The sequence below is a fragment of the Columba livia genome, chromosome 3, assembly GCF_036013475.1.
Source record: "Columba livia isolate bColLiv1 breed racing homer chromosome 3, bColLiv1.pat.W.v2, whole genome shotgun sequence".
NCBI lineage: Eukaryota > Metazoa > Chordata > Aves > Columbiformes > Columbidae > Columba > Columba livia.
Genome location: NC_088604.1, coordinates 8,351,550 through 8,369,816, shown reverse-complemented (window position 1 = coordinate 8,369,816; position 18,267 = coordinate 8,351,550). Strand labels below are relative to the sequence as shown.

Below are 18,267 nucleotides of genomic sequence, written 5' to 3'. Positions count from 1 at the left end.
AAAGAGTCACCAAAGTATAACAAATCCAAAGGTTCACTGAGCATCACAGAATGAAGTTTTTAAATTTCACAGCCAGTTATTGCCTGAAACAAACTGTTTAGTCATCTAAAAGTTTATTTGCCTCTTTTTATCTCCACCAAACCAAATCAGACCAGACCAGACCAGACCAGACCAAACCAAACCAAACCAAACCAAACTTTGATAGCCATTCAAATAAGCTCCTTTCACTCCTGATCTTCTCGGCATTCATATCGTTTTATAGAAGAGTAATACATGAAAAATTAAAATGGTATTGTGATGGACTGCCAATGAAATGTCTAGTGATAATTGTAAGTCTGAGGCATCTTTGATACCTAGATACTTGCTGTTCTCTGCTAGTGAAGATTTTCACCATCTCAGAATCACCCTTTTGGCTGTTGCAACAGCACTAAGGCATGAGGATGACAAAAGGTGGAATGTATTTCTCTAGCGACAAGAAAGTCTTTATGAATCATGTATATAATGAACTCAAAGAAACCATGCAGTACAAACAAAAGTGTCTTCATCTGTTATCAGCCTGATAGGCTCAATCCCATTTTTTCCTCAAGTTCATATGTTTAGAGCGCAGGACTGTTCCATTTAACATATTTTTAATGTGTTTCAATAGCCTCATTTGAAGTGGACCAAACTGTGGGTCTACCACCCCTAGAAGATAAGAGAAAAAATCCCTTTTAGTCCTTCCTTTAGGTGAGCCAAAGTATTCCTCTGAAATTTATCCCCCTATCATTCTAGTTAGTTATAATTAAGTTTTATTAGTCTTGGCCGTAGCATAGGTTTTGTGAATACCAGATACTGTTGTGAGAAACAGGGATGTTGCTCAAGTGTATTTGCAGGATTACAAACATCTGCTGCTTCAAAGTGTGCTGTAATTTAGAAACCTGATAATATCTTCCCTCACCATACTAAGACTGGGAACCTCTGCGTTACTTATTTCAATGACTCAGGCTGATTTCAGTCAAGTAAAGCACAACTTCACCCCAATTTTATAGCGGTAATAATACAAATACACATTTGAACACAATTTTAATGCAAAGTAGCAGGCAATCCAAGCAATCAAATAACTGTAAAGTAATAGTTGTGTTCAATACTTAGAAGTTCAGATTTTTGTTGTTGCAGTTTTTTTGTTGGTGGTTTATTGTTTTTTGTTGTTGTTGTTGTTGTGTTTTTTTTGTTTGGTTTTTGTTTGTTTGTTTTTTACAAACTGGAATGCTCCTCGGGGCTGCTCAAAAAGATCTTCGTGAACAAGGTGGTACAACTGTACTCAGCTACGTTGCATACCTGTGGTTGTAGGCAATTTAGAACGATTATTCCTTTGTCTTTGGGGGGAGACTTGCGTGAGAAGGACGTTATTCAATTCAATGAATTCAAACTGTTTCCTTATTTCAGGAATCAAAACTGTTCCTAATGTGATTTTGTGCTGCATCCCTGGAATGGTACTAATGCCAACCTTCCGAACCCATTAAGTGCCTCCAGACCATAGATCTGCCTTCTCCATCCAGCCTTGGTGTGAAGTATCGTAGCTGGATTTTAGCATATCTGTGCCCTATAAACAGGCTTGCCATAGTTCCCAGGCAGGGAAAAAATGACTCTCCAGGAGTATTAACAAGACCCCAAGTGCGCAGTATGCAAAATAAGTCTTAAAAATAGCTTAAATAAGTCTCATCCCTTCTATGTTTCCCTGAACATGCAGGGTGAAGCAGACATGTCTGCGGGGGCCTGTCCGGCAGTGCAACACGCCAGGCCTCACACACATGGCTACTCAGGTCGCTTCACCCATCTCTTTGCATTTCAAGGAAGAAAAGTCAGGGAATTCTTTCAGTTCTTATGCCTTTTTCTGTCACGATAATCATGATGGTTTCACTTCCATGAATCTGTCCGCCTGCTGCTCAGATGTATCTGTATCACCTCTTGCCTCTGAGGGTGAGGTTCCTCTGACTAAATGTGAATGTTTGTACTGAAACTAGTCACCCCAGCTTGCGTTTGCAGTCAGTGGAAAGTAACAGGCACTTATTTACTTGCTTAATAGGGGTGGTTCACCACGAGCAGTTTTAGAAATCTATGTTAGGGCATGAGTAATCTGCTCTAAAAGTGCTTTTCTTTTTTTGGCTGATCGTACAGGAGTCTAGACGACAAGTTCAGTGTAGACACCTGCATTTAGTCAAATGAAGTTGACGTTCAATGCCTTTGATCTTTAATTTAGCTTGCAAGGATTTTTCTTTCTCTCCTGTGTGCATATATAAATCTGTGTGCTGTGTAAGACATTGACAGGAGACGGTGATGCAACCTTTAATGTGATTGAACATTTTCATATATAAAAATTAAGCATTTCTGAAAACATTGCAGGTTTCCATGGATCCAACTGGAGCCGCAAAGAGAGCCTGAAGCAGTGTTCCTCTTTTTTCCTTTCCCGCTTTTCCTTAATGAATATAGATGCTTTTTAGTTGTATTTTCTTCAGCTTTTGCGCGGACTGCACACCTGTATTAGCTAGATTTGTTGTTATTGCATGATTTTTAGCATAATATTGTTTTTCCAAGAACATCCTGGCCTCAATTAAAGAAGAGACAAGTCTCTCTGCTCCAGTCCATAAATAACAAGAGCTGTGGTCAACCTCCCTCTAGGTCTGATCCTTCAGAAGAAATCATGAGGGTCCAGCCAACCTTAGGATTTAGCTATAGTGTAACCATGCCACAGATTTTACAGTTAAAATACACTGAAAGTAGTGAAGACAGCTTTCTAGTCACTTGATTTCTGACCCTGCAGAATGTCTCGGTATTGTGTGAGAAGAAAAGGTCAGTAGTGTTCTTTGTTCAGAAATTATGTCACGCTGCTTGGTGGCCGCATTGAGATGCTTTTTTTGTAGGAGTGGCCTCCACAGACTTCTGAACTGTCAGTTCCATCCCTTATGATTATCTCTTGTGTTGCTTTGAATATTAATGGCACAAAGCCGTCCTTGTCTGCAGTGAGCACGATCCAAGAAGAGCCTGCAAAAATTAAGCAAAAAAAGCCAAAAATGAGTGCACTGCTCTGGTTACGTAAAATGTAGAAGCACGTTTTAGAAAGTCAGCCAGCACACGAGCAGAGCAGGTTTTCTTTTTGTGCACTAAAGCCTTATTACGCTAATGACATTAGGGTCTGATGATCCATGCTAAACACACCTTTGTGTCAATGGGAAGGGGGCCTAAACGAAAGGTCTCAAAAGATTTGAGGCATTTTGCCCCTTATTTAAATTCAGCTGGAAAACGAGGTGCATCTTTGCTAGTTCTGAGAAACCGTATCTCTATTTTCTCAAAACTCAGCCAGCATTTCCATGCTGACTTTCGTTCTGGTGACATCTACTTCTGCTCGTGCTTTTTGCTCATCTGCTCTACCCAAATGATGAAGAGATCACAAACACTGAAGAAGCTGGCAAAGAAAATGATTGTGCTGTATTTGTTCTAGAAGGAATTAGGGGTTTCCATCTCCTTTAGTGTCAAGCCAAGATTGTTCAGTATGTTTTCAAATTCATACAGCAAACAGAAGGAAGTTACATCTTGAAGGTGATTTACAAAAGAGCTCATGATTTACAAAAGATAATTTACAAAAGCTGATATAATAAAATTTATTGTCCTTTACTTATCAAATCTTCTCATAAAGAGAATTGACAGAATATAAATGACATTTTAAATCCTTTTTTTTCTGGAGAAAAAACCCAAAAGCAAGATTAAAAACTAAATACCTCAAAGTCATTCAGGTTCACTTTCTGTATTGCATAGAAGCAGAAAATAAACCTACCCCTCCTTTGTTTTTTACTTTCCTTTGCAAGTCAGCTTGAAAATGAAGCTATATGTATCATATATATATATATTTTCTAGTGATTAATCCGCTTCCTTTTGGACTGGATCTCGCAGTTCTTACATAAAATAGTGAATTATCCACTGTCTTTTTTTTTTTCAGTTTGACATTTTATGAAAAAGAAAAATCTGTGGCAACGGAAAAGCGTTGTGGGAGCCCTTGTATCACCTGTTGTTCTTAGAGCATACGATCCTGTCATTACTGAGCAGGGGCATTACCTGGGTTATGAGTTAGAGAAAGGCCTGAGATGTTCTGTTGTTGCAGTTTTTAATTTGGGGAGATAAAACTGTGTTTTGAGAAGGAATGTGAAAAAAAGGAAGCGTAGAAAACCGAGAAGAACCATGCTTAACTTTTGGCAGTCGTAACAAAGCGTGTTCCTGGACAAGGCAAATCTCCCCTCCTGTGCTATTAATAAAGCACTTTTGAAGCTGCTACACTATTGTGTGTTGTCATGTCACCTGTTACATCATAAGGAGATTGTCATTCCAAACCACAAATCTTTAATCTTCTACACTTAATACTTTCTTTCTAATTCTGGACCGACTTCAGATCCTGTGAGCAATGAAAGTGGAAATTCTGCTGTCTGAATCACCAGTTATGTAGCTGGTCAAATAGGGAAAGCATCCTCTTTTGTCAAACTTTTGGGGTTTTTATTTTCATCCACTGAAATGTTTGAAAATCTGTGTGTCATTGACAAGACTTGCTTTGAAGCATATCCCACAAAATATTTAAATGATGGAAAAACCCTGCGCAGAATCTAATACCCTTTTGCTATGCGGGATTATTACAACAATGACCTGACGAAAAGAGAGTCTTCTGTGTGCTCATGCCAGGGCACTACACGACAGGCTATATTTAGTACAGGTAATGGTATTACCGTCCTGGGCTTAGAGTGCTCACCATGAGGCCAAGTTCATTGCTCGTATAACTCTGATGATCGTAATAGCCTTGCTGGGGGTATGAATTTGGCCTGCAGTTGTGAACTTCTTTTTCCCAATATATTCCAGTTTAAGTGTTTATTCATAGTAAAAAATGTCATTGCAATACAAGCACGCACTTCATTACATCTACTTTAATTATACAGCATTAAAGGGTGGGAGTGATATTTTTAAATATCACGTATAAATTAATGCCTTGTGGCAAAGGAAACATTTAGGAATGCAAACCTGTACTAGTCGGAACTGAATAAAATGCTACATAACTATCTCTGCCCTAAACCTGACAATTTTGGAGGATTTTGGTGAGTTTCAGAAAAACTCTCGTCTCAGTTGTTTTTTTGTTGTCAACAGACTCAATTCCAGAAAAGCCAAGTGCCACATTGAAAAGAAAGAGGGACATGTTGGGATGAGTCTGAGACATTGTCTTTTGGATATCTCTCAAGTTTAATGCATGAAATAGAGGAGTGCTGTTCTGCTAATGAAATATTAAATATTCAGTTGTTCTATAGAGCTGAAGATAGATTTTCTCAGGCCCATTATTTCTTGTTTTCATAGTGAATGGTGCCCTGCAGAGCTGCACCATGTTACTGCAGAAGCTTGCAAGGAAATAGCTCAGGCCTTAAGAGCAAGTGGAGTTTTTCCGTGATGCCTCCACTGTGCTGCACCATCAAGAGAGGTTGCTGACAAAAGTATGAAACCTGTATCTCCTTATCTTCTGGAACTGGTCTCAGAAACTTCTGTAAGCCTGGGGAAAATGGAAGTGGCCCCATGTGTCTTGGATAAAGGCTTCTCCCCTGAATTGTGTTGTATTTGTGGCCCCTTTTATTCCTTCTTGTGGGCTCATCACCAACAAGGAGATAAGCAGAATATAAATGGCAGAATGGTGCATATTTTAAATGTCTTTTCCCCACTGTCCTTGGTACCAGCACTAGTAACATCCAAGACTTGGTTTGTTTTTCATCAATAAGCTATTATATAGCAGTCTGGTATATAACCATCATTATTTGTAAAACTAAAGCTTATATTATTACTTTCCTTTTCTTTTTAATTTCACCAACAGCTGAATTTGTTTCTCGTAAGACAGAATATACCAATTAAGCTGATGTGTCTCAGCCTGTCAGGGGCTAAGACAAGGGGCAAGACGGAGAGTAATTTATGGGTCTCTCAGTGTGGAAAGAATGCAAGATCATAGTTACAGACATCTATTGTGTAGCTTAAGATCATAATACATGGAGAAATGGCATAAAAACCCCAATATGTGTGTTGCTGAGAAGCAAATATACATGGACAGGGACAAGGTGATTGAGAGACCAGGCCGGGGCTGGGATTTCCCGACCTCCTTCTGTCCTTACAAGTTAGTCCATGGTGGGTGGTAGAAATGTGAGATTGGCACATTAGAACATTGGGCTTTGTTTTTTATCTTACACTAAAATAATCCCAAATGCTACGTGTATATATATCATGTTCTAAGAATGATATTTTTCTCCAGCCTAATCTCCGTTGTCAGGTTTGGGACATGCTTGTGAGGATGGGCAAAGCAAAATGCCAAAAGGTCTCAAGGAAGCATTTCTGTTTCCAGGTAACACCATGTACTGGTCATTTTCTCAGCCTTCCTCTGTGGAGGCTTCTAGAATATTCCTCTGGTAACAGATAGTTCTGTAGTTACTTAGCATTTAGGTGATTTCAAGAGACACTCTGCCTTATTTCTGACAAAGGAAAACACAGACTTATAAAAAAAAGACAGCTATCTCAGTTTACTACAGTGTGGGGTAAATTATTCTACCGTAAATGCCTCTTTTACACTAAAAATCTCAGGTGGAACCAGATACCAGAAATAAAAAGAACCTACCATGTTTCATTTCAATAACAGGCAGATCAAAGAGCTGCTGGACTAAGTTCAAGTGGATCTTGCCATCGCAGAGGAGAACATCTTTTGTTTCTTCGGTAACTGCTCCATTTGAAAAGCTTTTCTTCAAATGCACGGATGCAAAAGAAAAAGATCTTGTTAAAGGCTTAGACATTGCCTGTGTTCTTCTAACCATTCCTCTGCATTTTCTCCTTTCAATTCTTTAGTCATTTTGCTTTTTCTTTGCCTTTGCTACATTTTATAGACGACACCAGCATGCAGTGCAATTTTTAGTGCAACCTCATAGTCCCACCTGAAGAGAAATATATCTCTTCACTTTTTGCCTCGTGTGTTTATACAGCTCAAAACTGCATCAGCCCTATATATATAATGTATTGCGTCATGCATATATGTATCCATTGGGCCTTTCAACCTGAAGAGTCAATTCCATGGAAGGCAATACATCATGCCTGAAAGAACGTTGTCCGAGGTGCTACCAGAGCAAATGAGAACTCTGCTCGGTTTTGGTTGTATGTGTGGGTAGTTCTGAGAGTTGTTGCTCAGCTATTCTACCCCAGTAAAACAACCTCAGGTCTGGCACAGAGAGAATTGCAGAGAGACTGGACAGACCAACAGGCTCTGGATAAAGGTCATGATGAGGTAGCTTGGGAATCCTGTGACTTTCTTTGGGAGAATGTGTGTATTTACAGCTCTGGAATTTGCTCTGACATTCACTAAAAGAACATACTTGACTATAAAAGTGGCATATTTATGATTCCTGAAGTTTAGCTGGCCTTGAGAACCAACGCTTTTGTGTTCTGTCATTCTGATTACTGCAAAGCGCAAGGACTCCGTAACAATATTAGCTGAACTATCCATTGAAAGTTATTTTAGCATTAATTCTTTTCCAGTAACTCAGTGCCATTAAACAATATCTGTGAACTGGACATTTTCTTCTAAACAATCTTGCTATAATTTTGGTTTTTATTCTCAATACTTTCCACCTGTGTAGTTCCCACGGGGTTTGTTTATTTTTTGTTTGTTGTTTGTTTGTTGTTTTGTTTTGTTTTCCTTTGGCATCCCTTCTGTTTGCGGTACCTCCAGATTTAACATATTTGTTACTTGAATGAACATTCTATTTATCCTGTTTCCTAGACCTTCCTATTTTCTATGTTCAGAAGGGATCTGAGTTAATGTTTTAGAATGTGTTGAAAAGACATTATCTGTCCTAACTCCTGTTCTGGTCCTGCCCTGTCTGTCTACTTTACACCCTTAGATCTTTCTTGCTGATATGAAACTTACAGTTTAATGAATTCACACTGCATCTTATATTTCTGTGTGTAGTAACCTAACCCTTGACTAAATAAATGCATCTTTTAATGCTTGTCTTCATTTCTAATTTGCTGTCTTTTGACTCAGTTGCTCTCTCAGCAAACACGTCCTTTTTTTTGCTGTGTAACAACCTTTCTAAATCAATTACTTTCATTTTTCTGTACCTAGTATGTGTGCTGTCGTGCAACCACATTGTATTCTGTAAATCAGCATGTCTACTAACTGTTGCAAAAGTGTTTCTCCCCAGTCTATCATAAATTGGCCATGCAGACTGTTATTTATTTATTTTGACTGACTGAAGATGTAAGATCCATAAAAGTATCTTTCCATTAAAAACATACACTTCTGAACTTTCAAAGGTCTTCTTCTCTCTTTCTCATTCAAAACAGCCAGAAATACCTAAGGAATGCATCCAAAAAGTATAATTTTCTTAGTCATAAACCTACAGTAACTTCTTTTTACAGCTATAACTATAAAACAGAACTTCTTTGTCATTTTTAGTTTTCTTCAAATTATACTGTACTATATTATGTTGAACCTAAATACACTTAAAACTCAATGTGCTGAATGTTCAGCAAGGAGCATGTGCTTTGCATTTACATTGTGAAGTTGCTGTTTGCCTGTAGAGTTATTTGTGCAAAGCTTTTCATCGCTGCATATCGTGGATTAGTACATCTAACAACTCCTTCATTTTCCTGAATTCAGGTTGGAATAGCAGAGTTTATTCAAACTTGTACTGCAGTTAATGAGTTACAGAAAAAGGTGGGCTGTAAATAGGATGGGCACATTGCCTTGACCCAAGTGGTTTGTGTTTTCACATAGATATGTTTCAACTCAAAAATAATCAGAAAACAATCTATCTCTGCCTCTGTTGACTTGAAATCAGTTGGATGGAAATACGTATTAAGGAAGACCATGTTCTAGTATGATTCCCATTTAGCTTTGCAAGTTATTGCAGGAACAACCATTAGAAGTGGAAGACATTTTTGTATATACAAAACTATATGGCATTTATTTTTTCACAGAATCACAGAATGTCGGGGATTGGAAGGGACCTCAAAAACTCATCCAGTCCAATCCCCCTGCTGGATCAGGAACACCCAGATGAGGTTACACAGGAAGGTGTCCAGGTGGGTTTGAATGTCTCCAGAGTAGGAGACTCCACAACCCCCTGGGCAGCCTGTTCCAGTGTCTGTCACCCTCACTGAGAAGAAGTTTCTTCTCAAGTTTATGTGGAACCTTTTGTGTTCCAGTTTGTACCCATTGCCCCTTGTCCTACCGTTGGCTGTCACCGAGAAGAGCCTGGCTCCATCCTCATGACACTCACCCTTTATATATTTATAAACATTAATGAGGTCACCCCTCAGTCTCCTCCAAGCTAAAGAGCCCCAGCTCCCTCAGCCTTTCCTCATAAGGGAGATGCTCCACTCCCTTCGTCATCTTTGTTGCCCTTTGTTGCCCTTAACCAATTCTGTCAGGTTGGGAATCTTTGTTTTAATCTTCCAATTATTTAGCCTTTTTGTATCACATTTAGTTTAAGCGTTGATAACATGCCTTCTTGTTAAGGAATATGTTCACACACATCATATATTAACTGACTGAAACCCTTCTTGAGAGGTAGGTGACTGTGAGTATTCCCTGTTTAGAGAAGATCAAATCACTATGCAGGAAGATTAGGAGATTCACTCAAGGTTGTGCAAATAATTTGTGTCAGAGTTAGGAATACAACTAAAATCTCTCCCCAGTACTTCCCTTTTTTGTGCCTTAACCCAAAGACCATTTTCTAGTCAAATCTAAGTTTAATCCACCTTTTCCCAAAATATGTATCTCTGGGTTTGCTGCGTTGCTATTTATCTCCAATAGAAGCCAGAGGGTTTTCCATTCTCAGATTAAAATCTCTTAATGTTAGTTGTTTTATCCTAACCCATAGTTTATTGGTAGACTAAGATCATATTAATCACAGAAGAAATGAATATGTTTCCACAGGCATGAGTGGGTATTTTCAGATTAAGTTTCTTTAGCCAACTTCTTGGAGTATGTCAAGCGCAACCCTCCCTCAACAAAAATCCCACGGAAAGAAACCATCAGGTCAAGAATTGTTTTCCTGCATCTGTGTCAGGCTGCCCCTTGATCAGATTTTATACCCTATACAGGGTGTTCTGGGCAGTAGCCAAACTGTCTTTCAAAACTCATGTTTCGGTGTACAAATATATATGGGTATAAAATCATTTACTAAGTTAAAAAGGGTTCCTGGATTAGACGTTGTATACCATATGTCTGCCCAATAAAACACCATGTTTTTTATCATGGTTTTGAACCCCACTGAGCAATCAGCTACTTTTGCTCCTTGACGTTTTTCACTATTTCTCTTGTATTTCCTAATGCACTGCCTACACTTGCCTGCATGCTAAGATCACCTTCATTAACTTAAATTTAACGACTGGTGAAATAGTGAAGTAAATAAGAATATGCTACCAATCAGAATCGTTTTTACTAACCCTGGTTTAGCGATCGATTGCAGTTTGAAACTGTCTTTCTTGCACGTGGATGTCTAGAAATGTTAAATGTTTTCCAGATGAGGCCTCAGGACTGTGGTACTTACTGGATGTGCCTCACTAATGTACCCACAAACTGCCCTTTTTTCATAAACTTACCACATTTTTGATTCATAATCATCTTGTAGTCACTTAACATTGTGCAAGCTTTTGTTGTCCTTGTCTGCTTCCAGCTAACAAATACCCAGTTTACAGCACAAATTCCTTCCATTATCCTGGAATATATCACTATGCACTTCATATTAGTTAATTTCAATACATTTAAGAAAAAATCTCAATGCTAATATCATAAAACTACAGGTGTGATACTCTGATCCTCTGTTGACTACTTCATATCCTGCTAATGACTTTATGCCATACACAGATTTTATTAGCACATCTCATCAGATCATTAAAGAAACTTTCAGATTAGTCTGAGGATCAATCATGAGAAAATCCTCTAGTAAATGCCTTCATTTTCTTTCATATTACTACAACCATTTACTATTTTCCTTCCAGCTAATTCCTCAACCATCTTATATTTCTTCTATTAATCCTTATTCTCTTCTGTTGAACAAATTATTTCCCTTGTGGCCTAGTTTTAAGTATTGTACTGAATTATAGGTATTTTAAATATTCTCCGTACCCTTTCTGTTAATAACCTGTTCTCTTATAAAGGAAACGTATCAGGTTGGCCAGTCATATCCATGCATTTTAAGATGAATAGTGCTGTAGTTGCCTAGAATAGGACAAGGGGGCATGGGCTTACATTCTGCCAGGGGAAATTTAGGCTGGATATTAGAAAGAAATTATTTCCAGAGAGAGTGGTCAGGCATTGGAATGGCTGCCCAGGGAGGTGCTGGACTCACCGTCCCTGGAGGTTTTTACACTGAGATTGGACATGGCACTTAGTGCCATGATCTAGTCAATGGACTAGAGTTGGACCAAGGGTTGGACTTGATGATCTCTGAGGTCTTTTCCAACCCAGTCAATTCTGTGGTTCTGTGAACTCTGTTTTCATTTTCTTAAACCCTTCATTTCAGTTCTTTGTGTGCTGTTTCAGTGGTAATTTCAGTTTTGATACCTGAGAACGCGTTAGTCAGCTTGCTCCTGCCTTGCCCCCACGTTCATTGTGTGGGATCAGAAAAAAACAGTAAATTAAGTAGGCATGAGGGATCTGGCCCAGAAGACAATGAAAACAGAGTTAGCTGGCTAAGGGAGGGCACTGAAGAGGAATGAGAACTGTGATTTTTGGCATTCAAAGTGCTGTGTCTCATTAAGCCTTGCACAGCATTGCCACAGGTAATATTAATTAGGTTTGACAGCCCGCGCTGCTCCCCTTTCCTGTCATCATTTCTCCTGTGGCTGTACTTCCTTTTTGATTTTGGGTGAATCCCGAATTTATTTTGGCGGAGATCTTAATATCTTTGCTTGCCCTTATGCTGGACATTTCAATTGCAACCCTAATTAACCTGATAGAGAAGCATAAGCCCGTAAAATGTTTACATTGGAAGAGACCTGAGGTGCTCAGGGGTGCTTACATCCCAGCACAGTTTGCATTTATAAGTGCACATCAGCATTTCACTTGACATGATGGTAGAATTTCTCTCTTGGCTCCCTGTAATTAGTTCTGCAACTACTGTTTCAGGTATATTGACATCTAAGATGTACCCTTTGTCCTCATGCTTCTGCTTCCATGATCTTTATGTTTTGGGTGTTGTTAGTTTTTTATTTCGTTTTGTTTCTTTGTTTTTTAAATTCAGATCTTTCTTTGCACGGTACAAAACCTTGGATTAGTTTTCGACATTACGTATTCCTTCTCCTTTGCATCTGTGTACCCAGCAAACAACTCATCTGCTCTAATAAAACCTATTGTGTCTCCTCAACAAACCCCGCTTGTCTGCTATTGATCAGGCTCAGAACATTGTTGTCAGAATTCGCTCTTTACAAATTCTCCAACCTTTGCTCAAAATGTTATCCATGCATTAATCACGCCTTGTCTTGACTACTGCAGGTCTTTATTTTACAGTCATCCTAAATCTCTTCCTTCTGAACTTCAGGATGGCTGAGTAGTTTCTTACTCCGGGGAGCAGTCACATCACCTTCCTCTTCCATCATTTTCATGACTTTCTTTCTATTGCTCGACCAGAGTCGAAATTGTCCTTTGGATTTCAGAAAGGTTTGTGGTCTTATTGCAGCTGATCATGGCAGTCTGGTCTTTGCACATTTTACTGTGCCAGCCTTTTATCCCCCTTCTTTATCTCTACAGCATGTCATTCTATCAGAAAAAAACCCTTTATTGCCATATGTTTGGATCCTTTCTATTCATCTCCTAGTTCTGTGTAAAAATTTGTGTATTTTATAGCTGACCTTGGCAATAAAGTTTCCCATAGCAAATTGTATGAAGATGCTATAAAAGTACAAATTGACTTGTATACTATTATTGGTGAGTGCTAAGAACAGGAAACCATGGTGACTAATTACTGAAAATATATTTATTTCCTGTTTAATTATGCAATATATGCTCTCAGTGATAAACGCTTCTGACATAATACTGCTTGTGAGCAAAATGTAGGAGTTATTATTATTCTTCAGATTAAGATGAAGCTTATTCCTCCTGGAGAGGTTTGTCTAAATGCCATTAATTTCAAATCCAGATTGGCTTTATTTCCACTGTAATTAGCTTTTGAATGGTACTGGTTTAAATATTCTGCAGCTGTTTCTTTTCTGGGCAAAAAGGATGGAAGAAGTATCTTTTTGCAAAATGAAACAGAAACAAATCTGTGACAGATCCTCATCTCTTTTTTTGGTTTTTTAAATAATATCCTCTTACTCTGTCTGCCCTCCCACACCATCCTGAATCACAAGCCTGTATGCGATGAAAGAGCAATAATATTTGCTTTTCAGGGCTGAATGATCAAGTCACCTCTGGTAGCTGAACGCTATTACAGGAGTAATAGTGCAGTGACATTTCCAAAGCGTGAGCCATCGTGTTTTTGTTTTATGCCTATGGGCTACAAGGATAGAAAATGGGGTAGTATTGCATGGATGTGACTTCAGAGGAGCTATAGGTGAGCTAGCGCTAACAGAATAAACAGGGATTTTGAAGGCTATTTAGTAAGCAGACATTATGAATTATTAAGTAACACACATTCTGTTTTATCTTATGGTTTTCTAAGCAGAACTGGAAACATGCATAAATATGTCAATAATGCTTCTGCACAACTGTTCATAATTGCACACTAATTATTGCTACATTTTTATCTATTATGCTATAAACTTTCCTTTTATGTTTTTGATGTGTAACTATGGTTATGCAGCACAGATAATTACAGCACAACAGATTTCTCAATCAAGATTTAGCCTCCGCCTTGCTGGGGATTATACAAACACTTAAGACGACGAGCACTTGGCACAAAAAGCTGGACGATAACGGCCAGATTATTGACTGGACTGTGGTGCTCCCAAAGCTTGGGACGTTTTCCACAGGCTGATATTTATATCATCAGGCAATAAAGCTGTTTCCTGACTTTTTGCACTGTGACCACGGAGCCTGGCTGGAACCCACAGCCCCGCTGAGCTCACAAAGCCCTCGTCACCTCCTCAAGGAGCAACGAGGTTCAGATGTTTGAACCCAAGCTAATCAAAACAACTGCTTACGGAGAAAATTATTAGCTGCCTATGAAGCAAATATTTCCCTGTCTGTCTGGAGGCCTTTTTGCCATCAGTCCATTTTTCATTAGTTCCTGACATCATGCTGTGATCCTGTTAGATTTTGGAGGGGAGGCTGAACCACCCAAGGCATTAGTCGTGAGACTCACACAGAAAAGCTACGTGGGTCGGAAAGACGTTAAGTGGCACTTTTTCTGAGTCATTGTAATGTGGTATTAGCGCTGCTTTCTGCTGGCTCAACGTGAAAATAGCCTGTTCAGATAAATAAGTGTCGTCCTTTCTAAATGTAGTTAGTCTAGCAGTATTTTAAAGCACTAATTAATAATAAGGATAATTAATTCTTATTGTTTGTACAAGCAAACGTGCACAGTGACTTCAGATCTTAGATTAATGTTACGTGTCACAAACAAAATTTCTCTTTGGAAAGGTTAATCCAAATGAATCCCAGAGATAAGGCTGCTTGCTAAATAAATAAGTTGGTTTATGTTAAGAAATCAGAAATAATTAGAACATGCTGGAGAACAGAAGGGCTTGCTTCTTGGCAAATAAACTCCTAAATTATTTAAAATAGACATGTTCCTTTTTTTTCACCGGAATTTGTATAATATATGCAAGTTAAATTATTGACTAATTCAGATGAAAAGCTTTGCTTTTAGCTAGAGCACCCAACATACTAGAACTTGCTTAAATGCCAAGTAAACAATTGGTAAAAGTAATGACTATGATTGAATTGAGTCACCATTCCCTTAATGAGTGTTTAAGGAGGAATACTTAGATGTCTGTATGGATTCCTTTAAAGTAAAAGGAAGCCGAATTTATTTGAGAAGTACATACTTCAGCATCATCACAATGTAATGTAGTACTTTGACATAATGCTGCTTATGCGGCAGTAGATAAGAATGCATTTATAATCGGCATCTACATCCTGAAAGGGACCCCAGCTTTAGCAGCAATACCACTAGCATCAGTGTGACCAAAAATATTATCAGTATTATGTTAGCACCACTGCAAATAATTCTAAGAATAATAGCAAGAAACAATTACGCAGCCTATACTCCTTAATTGAAATTCTTATTGAAGCCAGTAGGAGTGTTGCCAAAACAAGGGTGGGATAGGAACATGATGATTTGACATTCATCTGTTTAGTTAGTGAAATGATAATTACATATTGACAGATATTTTTTTGAAGTGGTAATATTTTTTACAAATTGAGTATGTCCAGTTCTGTGAAGATCAGTGGTGAGAAATTAAAGTAGAATTAAGCCAACTTTATATTATGCCAATCTGACCTCTCCGTAAATTGAGATTCAATACTTTGTTTCAGCCCTCATGAGAGTCTAACTATCTTCAAACTTCGGATTTGAGCTTGGGTTTGAACTTAACGAGTTTCTGGTGGGTTACTGTACCACCCTACTCATGGGCTCATCTCTGCACTAAATCACTGTGAACCTTTTGTACATTAACGACTGTATGGCTCTGTTCTCCTATTGTGATATACGCATACAATATCAGCTGGTATCCAAGACAGTTGTGCTTAATCAAAGAAGAATGAACAGACACAAATCTCTCATGTAAAGTATCCTTTAAGTTACCCATATCATCCTGAGTTATCGTTTCAATGACAAATTATAATACCATTTTAAATTAAGCTTGATGCCAAACTCAGGTTACATTTCTCTTGGGTTTATAACAATTAACCTGTATCCTTTTGATTTAAAGCTAAATATGTATAAGCTTGTTTAGAAATCAGTGTCCTATCATGATATTTTTAAGCTGAAAAAGATGTTACCTGGTAAGTGATATGAAGGACGGGTGGTTCCTGTGAACACGGATAGGTTAATGATATCCTCCTCCCATTTTTAGCCAGGTCTGTTATTTCAGAAAGACTCAGTTGTAACTCATTGAAGCTGCCACAAAGTCTCTCTAAATTTCTAGATATGTGACTCACTCCTCTTTCACTTGGCAAATTGTTGTTTTTAAGTGAACTTGATGTTTCTTGGATCACGTTGAACTGCACTTTAGGGGAAGCTGGTCTGCTGGAAAGCCTGGTATGTGTTCCAAAGCCCGGAACAGACACGGAACGGTTGGTGGGTTCAGCATCCAATATTTCCAAGGCCACTGAGGGGTCACCAGGGATCCTTTTTTCATCCGGCTCACTCACACTTGATGAAGAGCTCTGCTCATAACTAGGGCTCTTTACTTCTTCGATGAGTCTTCTCCTGCCACTAGGAGACTGAATCACTGTGCTTCTTGGTATTAGCAGCTCCCTGCTCTGAGGTTGGTCTTCTGTAGCAAGATTTTCGAAGAACTTTCTTTTTCCAGGTATATTAACAGAAGATTCGAAGTTACACAACATATTCTGCTTAGTCTCAGGCAATGCTGAAGAATCTTCGTCCAGCATCAATTCTTTGATCATTAGACGCATTACATACCTGTCTGAACTTGAAGACAAAATAGGACTAGGCTCAGGGAACTTTTGCTTGCCAATCAGAATCAACAGGAGCTTATCCGTCAAAAAGCATAAGCCCTTTGGTCTTTCATTTTTTTCCAGTTGGATTTGTTGAATATGAGGCATGCAAGAAGAGGTTACTGAATACACCAACACAATGTTAGAAGTATTGGAGGCTACTGCCACAATCTGAGCTCTAAGGTCAAAAGCCATTATATCAGGAACCAGAATACCTGGGATGGTGACTTTCCTGGTGGTGGTTACCTTCCTCTCAAAAGTCACCAAGATCAAGTGAGAAGAATCTTGACCATTTGTTGCTGCAGAGTCTTTGCGTTTCAGAGTAATAAGAGGTCCGGGATCAGACCGACGGTGGTTTGCAAGGATATGGGTCAAATCTACAGGTCCTGACGAAGAAGAAGCAACTGAATCGACACCCGATTTATCGGAATCTGTGGACTTTCTCCTCACGTCCATGGAGTATTCCTCATCACCAAGCACCCGAGCAGATGGTGAGGTTGAAGAACTAGGTTCCGTACCAGACGGCATATCGAATGCAATGCCCGCATTCAAACCACAGATATTATCTAATGGAAGCTCAGTAGCTACAGCAATTTGGAAATCCAGCGTGGCATCTATAGCACAGATATAGCCTCCTACATCAAAGACTGGGCAAAAGGAGCAGGTATTTAGAGTCTTCTGAGCATCATCCCATATGTAGGAATGCAGGGCACTGCCTATAGCAATCACTAAACGATTCCCATCCTTAGTCCAGGAAGCACAGTGGATAAGGCCACTGCTTTTGATATCTGCCTTAACTCTGGTATTGTCAGTACGAACAGCGTGCAAGACTGAAGCATCTCTTTTCGTAAGCACAGCCAAGACCTCCTTCTTTGGATGCCAAACACAGCCCTGAGAAAGCAGTGGAAACGGCTCACCGACCTCACACGTCTGAGAAATCAAGGGTTTGTTCTTCTCCGCAGTGCTGTAGCCCAGCTGCCAAACGCTGACGTGCTTTTTATGTTGAACAGCGAGCAGAGCTGGGGTGTCTATAGAACAACACGGGCTCCAGTAAAGCCCATGAACGTGTTCAAATTGACCAACAACACTTGAGTCTCCAAACTTCAGCTCTCTGTTATGATAGTATAAAGCAGTCAGCATCACTTGCTTCCCATCTGTCCAGGCAATTCCGTGCACAGGGTGGATGGCCTGATATAAAGCATTGAGGCCTGTTCTCAGCAGCTTTGCCTTTCCCAGCTCCATCTTCTGTCTACTGGTGGTTGTTCCAAAGTCGAGGATCCATGGAATTCACTTGCAGATCACAATGAGGAATTTTTTGTCTTGTATCTCCTTCCTTTCTAGAATCAAGCTGTTTTTTCTGCTAATTATCCAAGAGCCTATATTGTAAACTCCTTCCCAGTAAGCCTGCAGCTGCTCTTCTAAGTATAAATCCATGTCAAAGCTGCTTTTGCAATGTCTTTTCCTGGGAGGAGTTATCATCTTCATGTGATGGCTAACAAGGTTTAACCAATTACCAGACGTTTTCGTAGAAGTCTATTTTTAACTCTTCACTGCTGGAAGTATATTTAAAAATAACACTCTAATACCTTGACCTTCAGTGAATGAAG

The 18,267-nt window shown here is 39.1% G+C and overlaps 1 protein-coding gene across 1 annotated transcript; it reads right to left on the bottom strand.

Annotated features, from left to right (window-relative positions):
• Nucleotides 1–999: 999 nt before the first annotated feature.
• On the bottom strand, nucleotides 1,000–18,057 carry LOC102083926 (WD repeat and coiled-coil-containing protein). The gene is made up of 3 exons (XM_005510114.3): nucleotides 15,983–18,057; nucleotides 6,659–6,779; nucleotides 1,000–3,021 (listed from the first exon to the last, which is right to left on the bottom strand). The coding sequence occupies exons 1-3, from the start codon at nucleotides 17,900–17,902 to the stop codon at nucleotides 2,855–2,857; spliced, it is 2,208 nt and encodes a 735-aa protein (XP_005510171.1). The 5' UTR covers nucleotides 17,903–18,057; the 3' UTR covers nucleotides 1,000–2,854.
• Between the last annotated feature and the right edge of the window lie 210 nt (nucleotides 18,058–18,267).

Bases quoted from the DNA above. Each gene is read 5' to 3' on its own strand.
- LOC102083926 (XM_005510114.3), bottom strand. From the start codon at position 17,902: ATGGAGCTGGGAAAGGCAAAGCTGCTGAGAACAGGCCTCAATGCTTTA. The intron at 6,780-15,982 runs GTAACATCTTTT...GTGCATTTGAAG, and splicing joins TCCTTCATATCACTTACCAG to AAAAGCTTTTCAAATGGAGC. The intron at 3,022-6,658 runs GTAGGTTCTTTT...TAATTTTTGCAG, and splicing joins TGTTATTGAAATGAAACATG to GCTCTTCTTGGATCGTGCTC.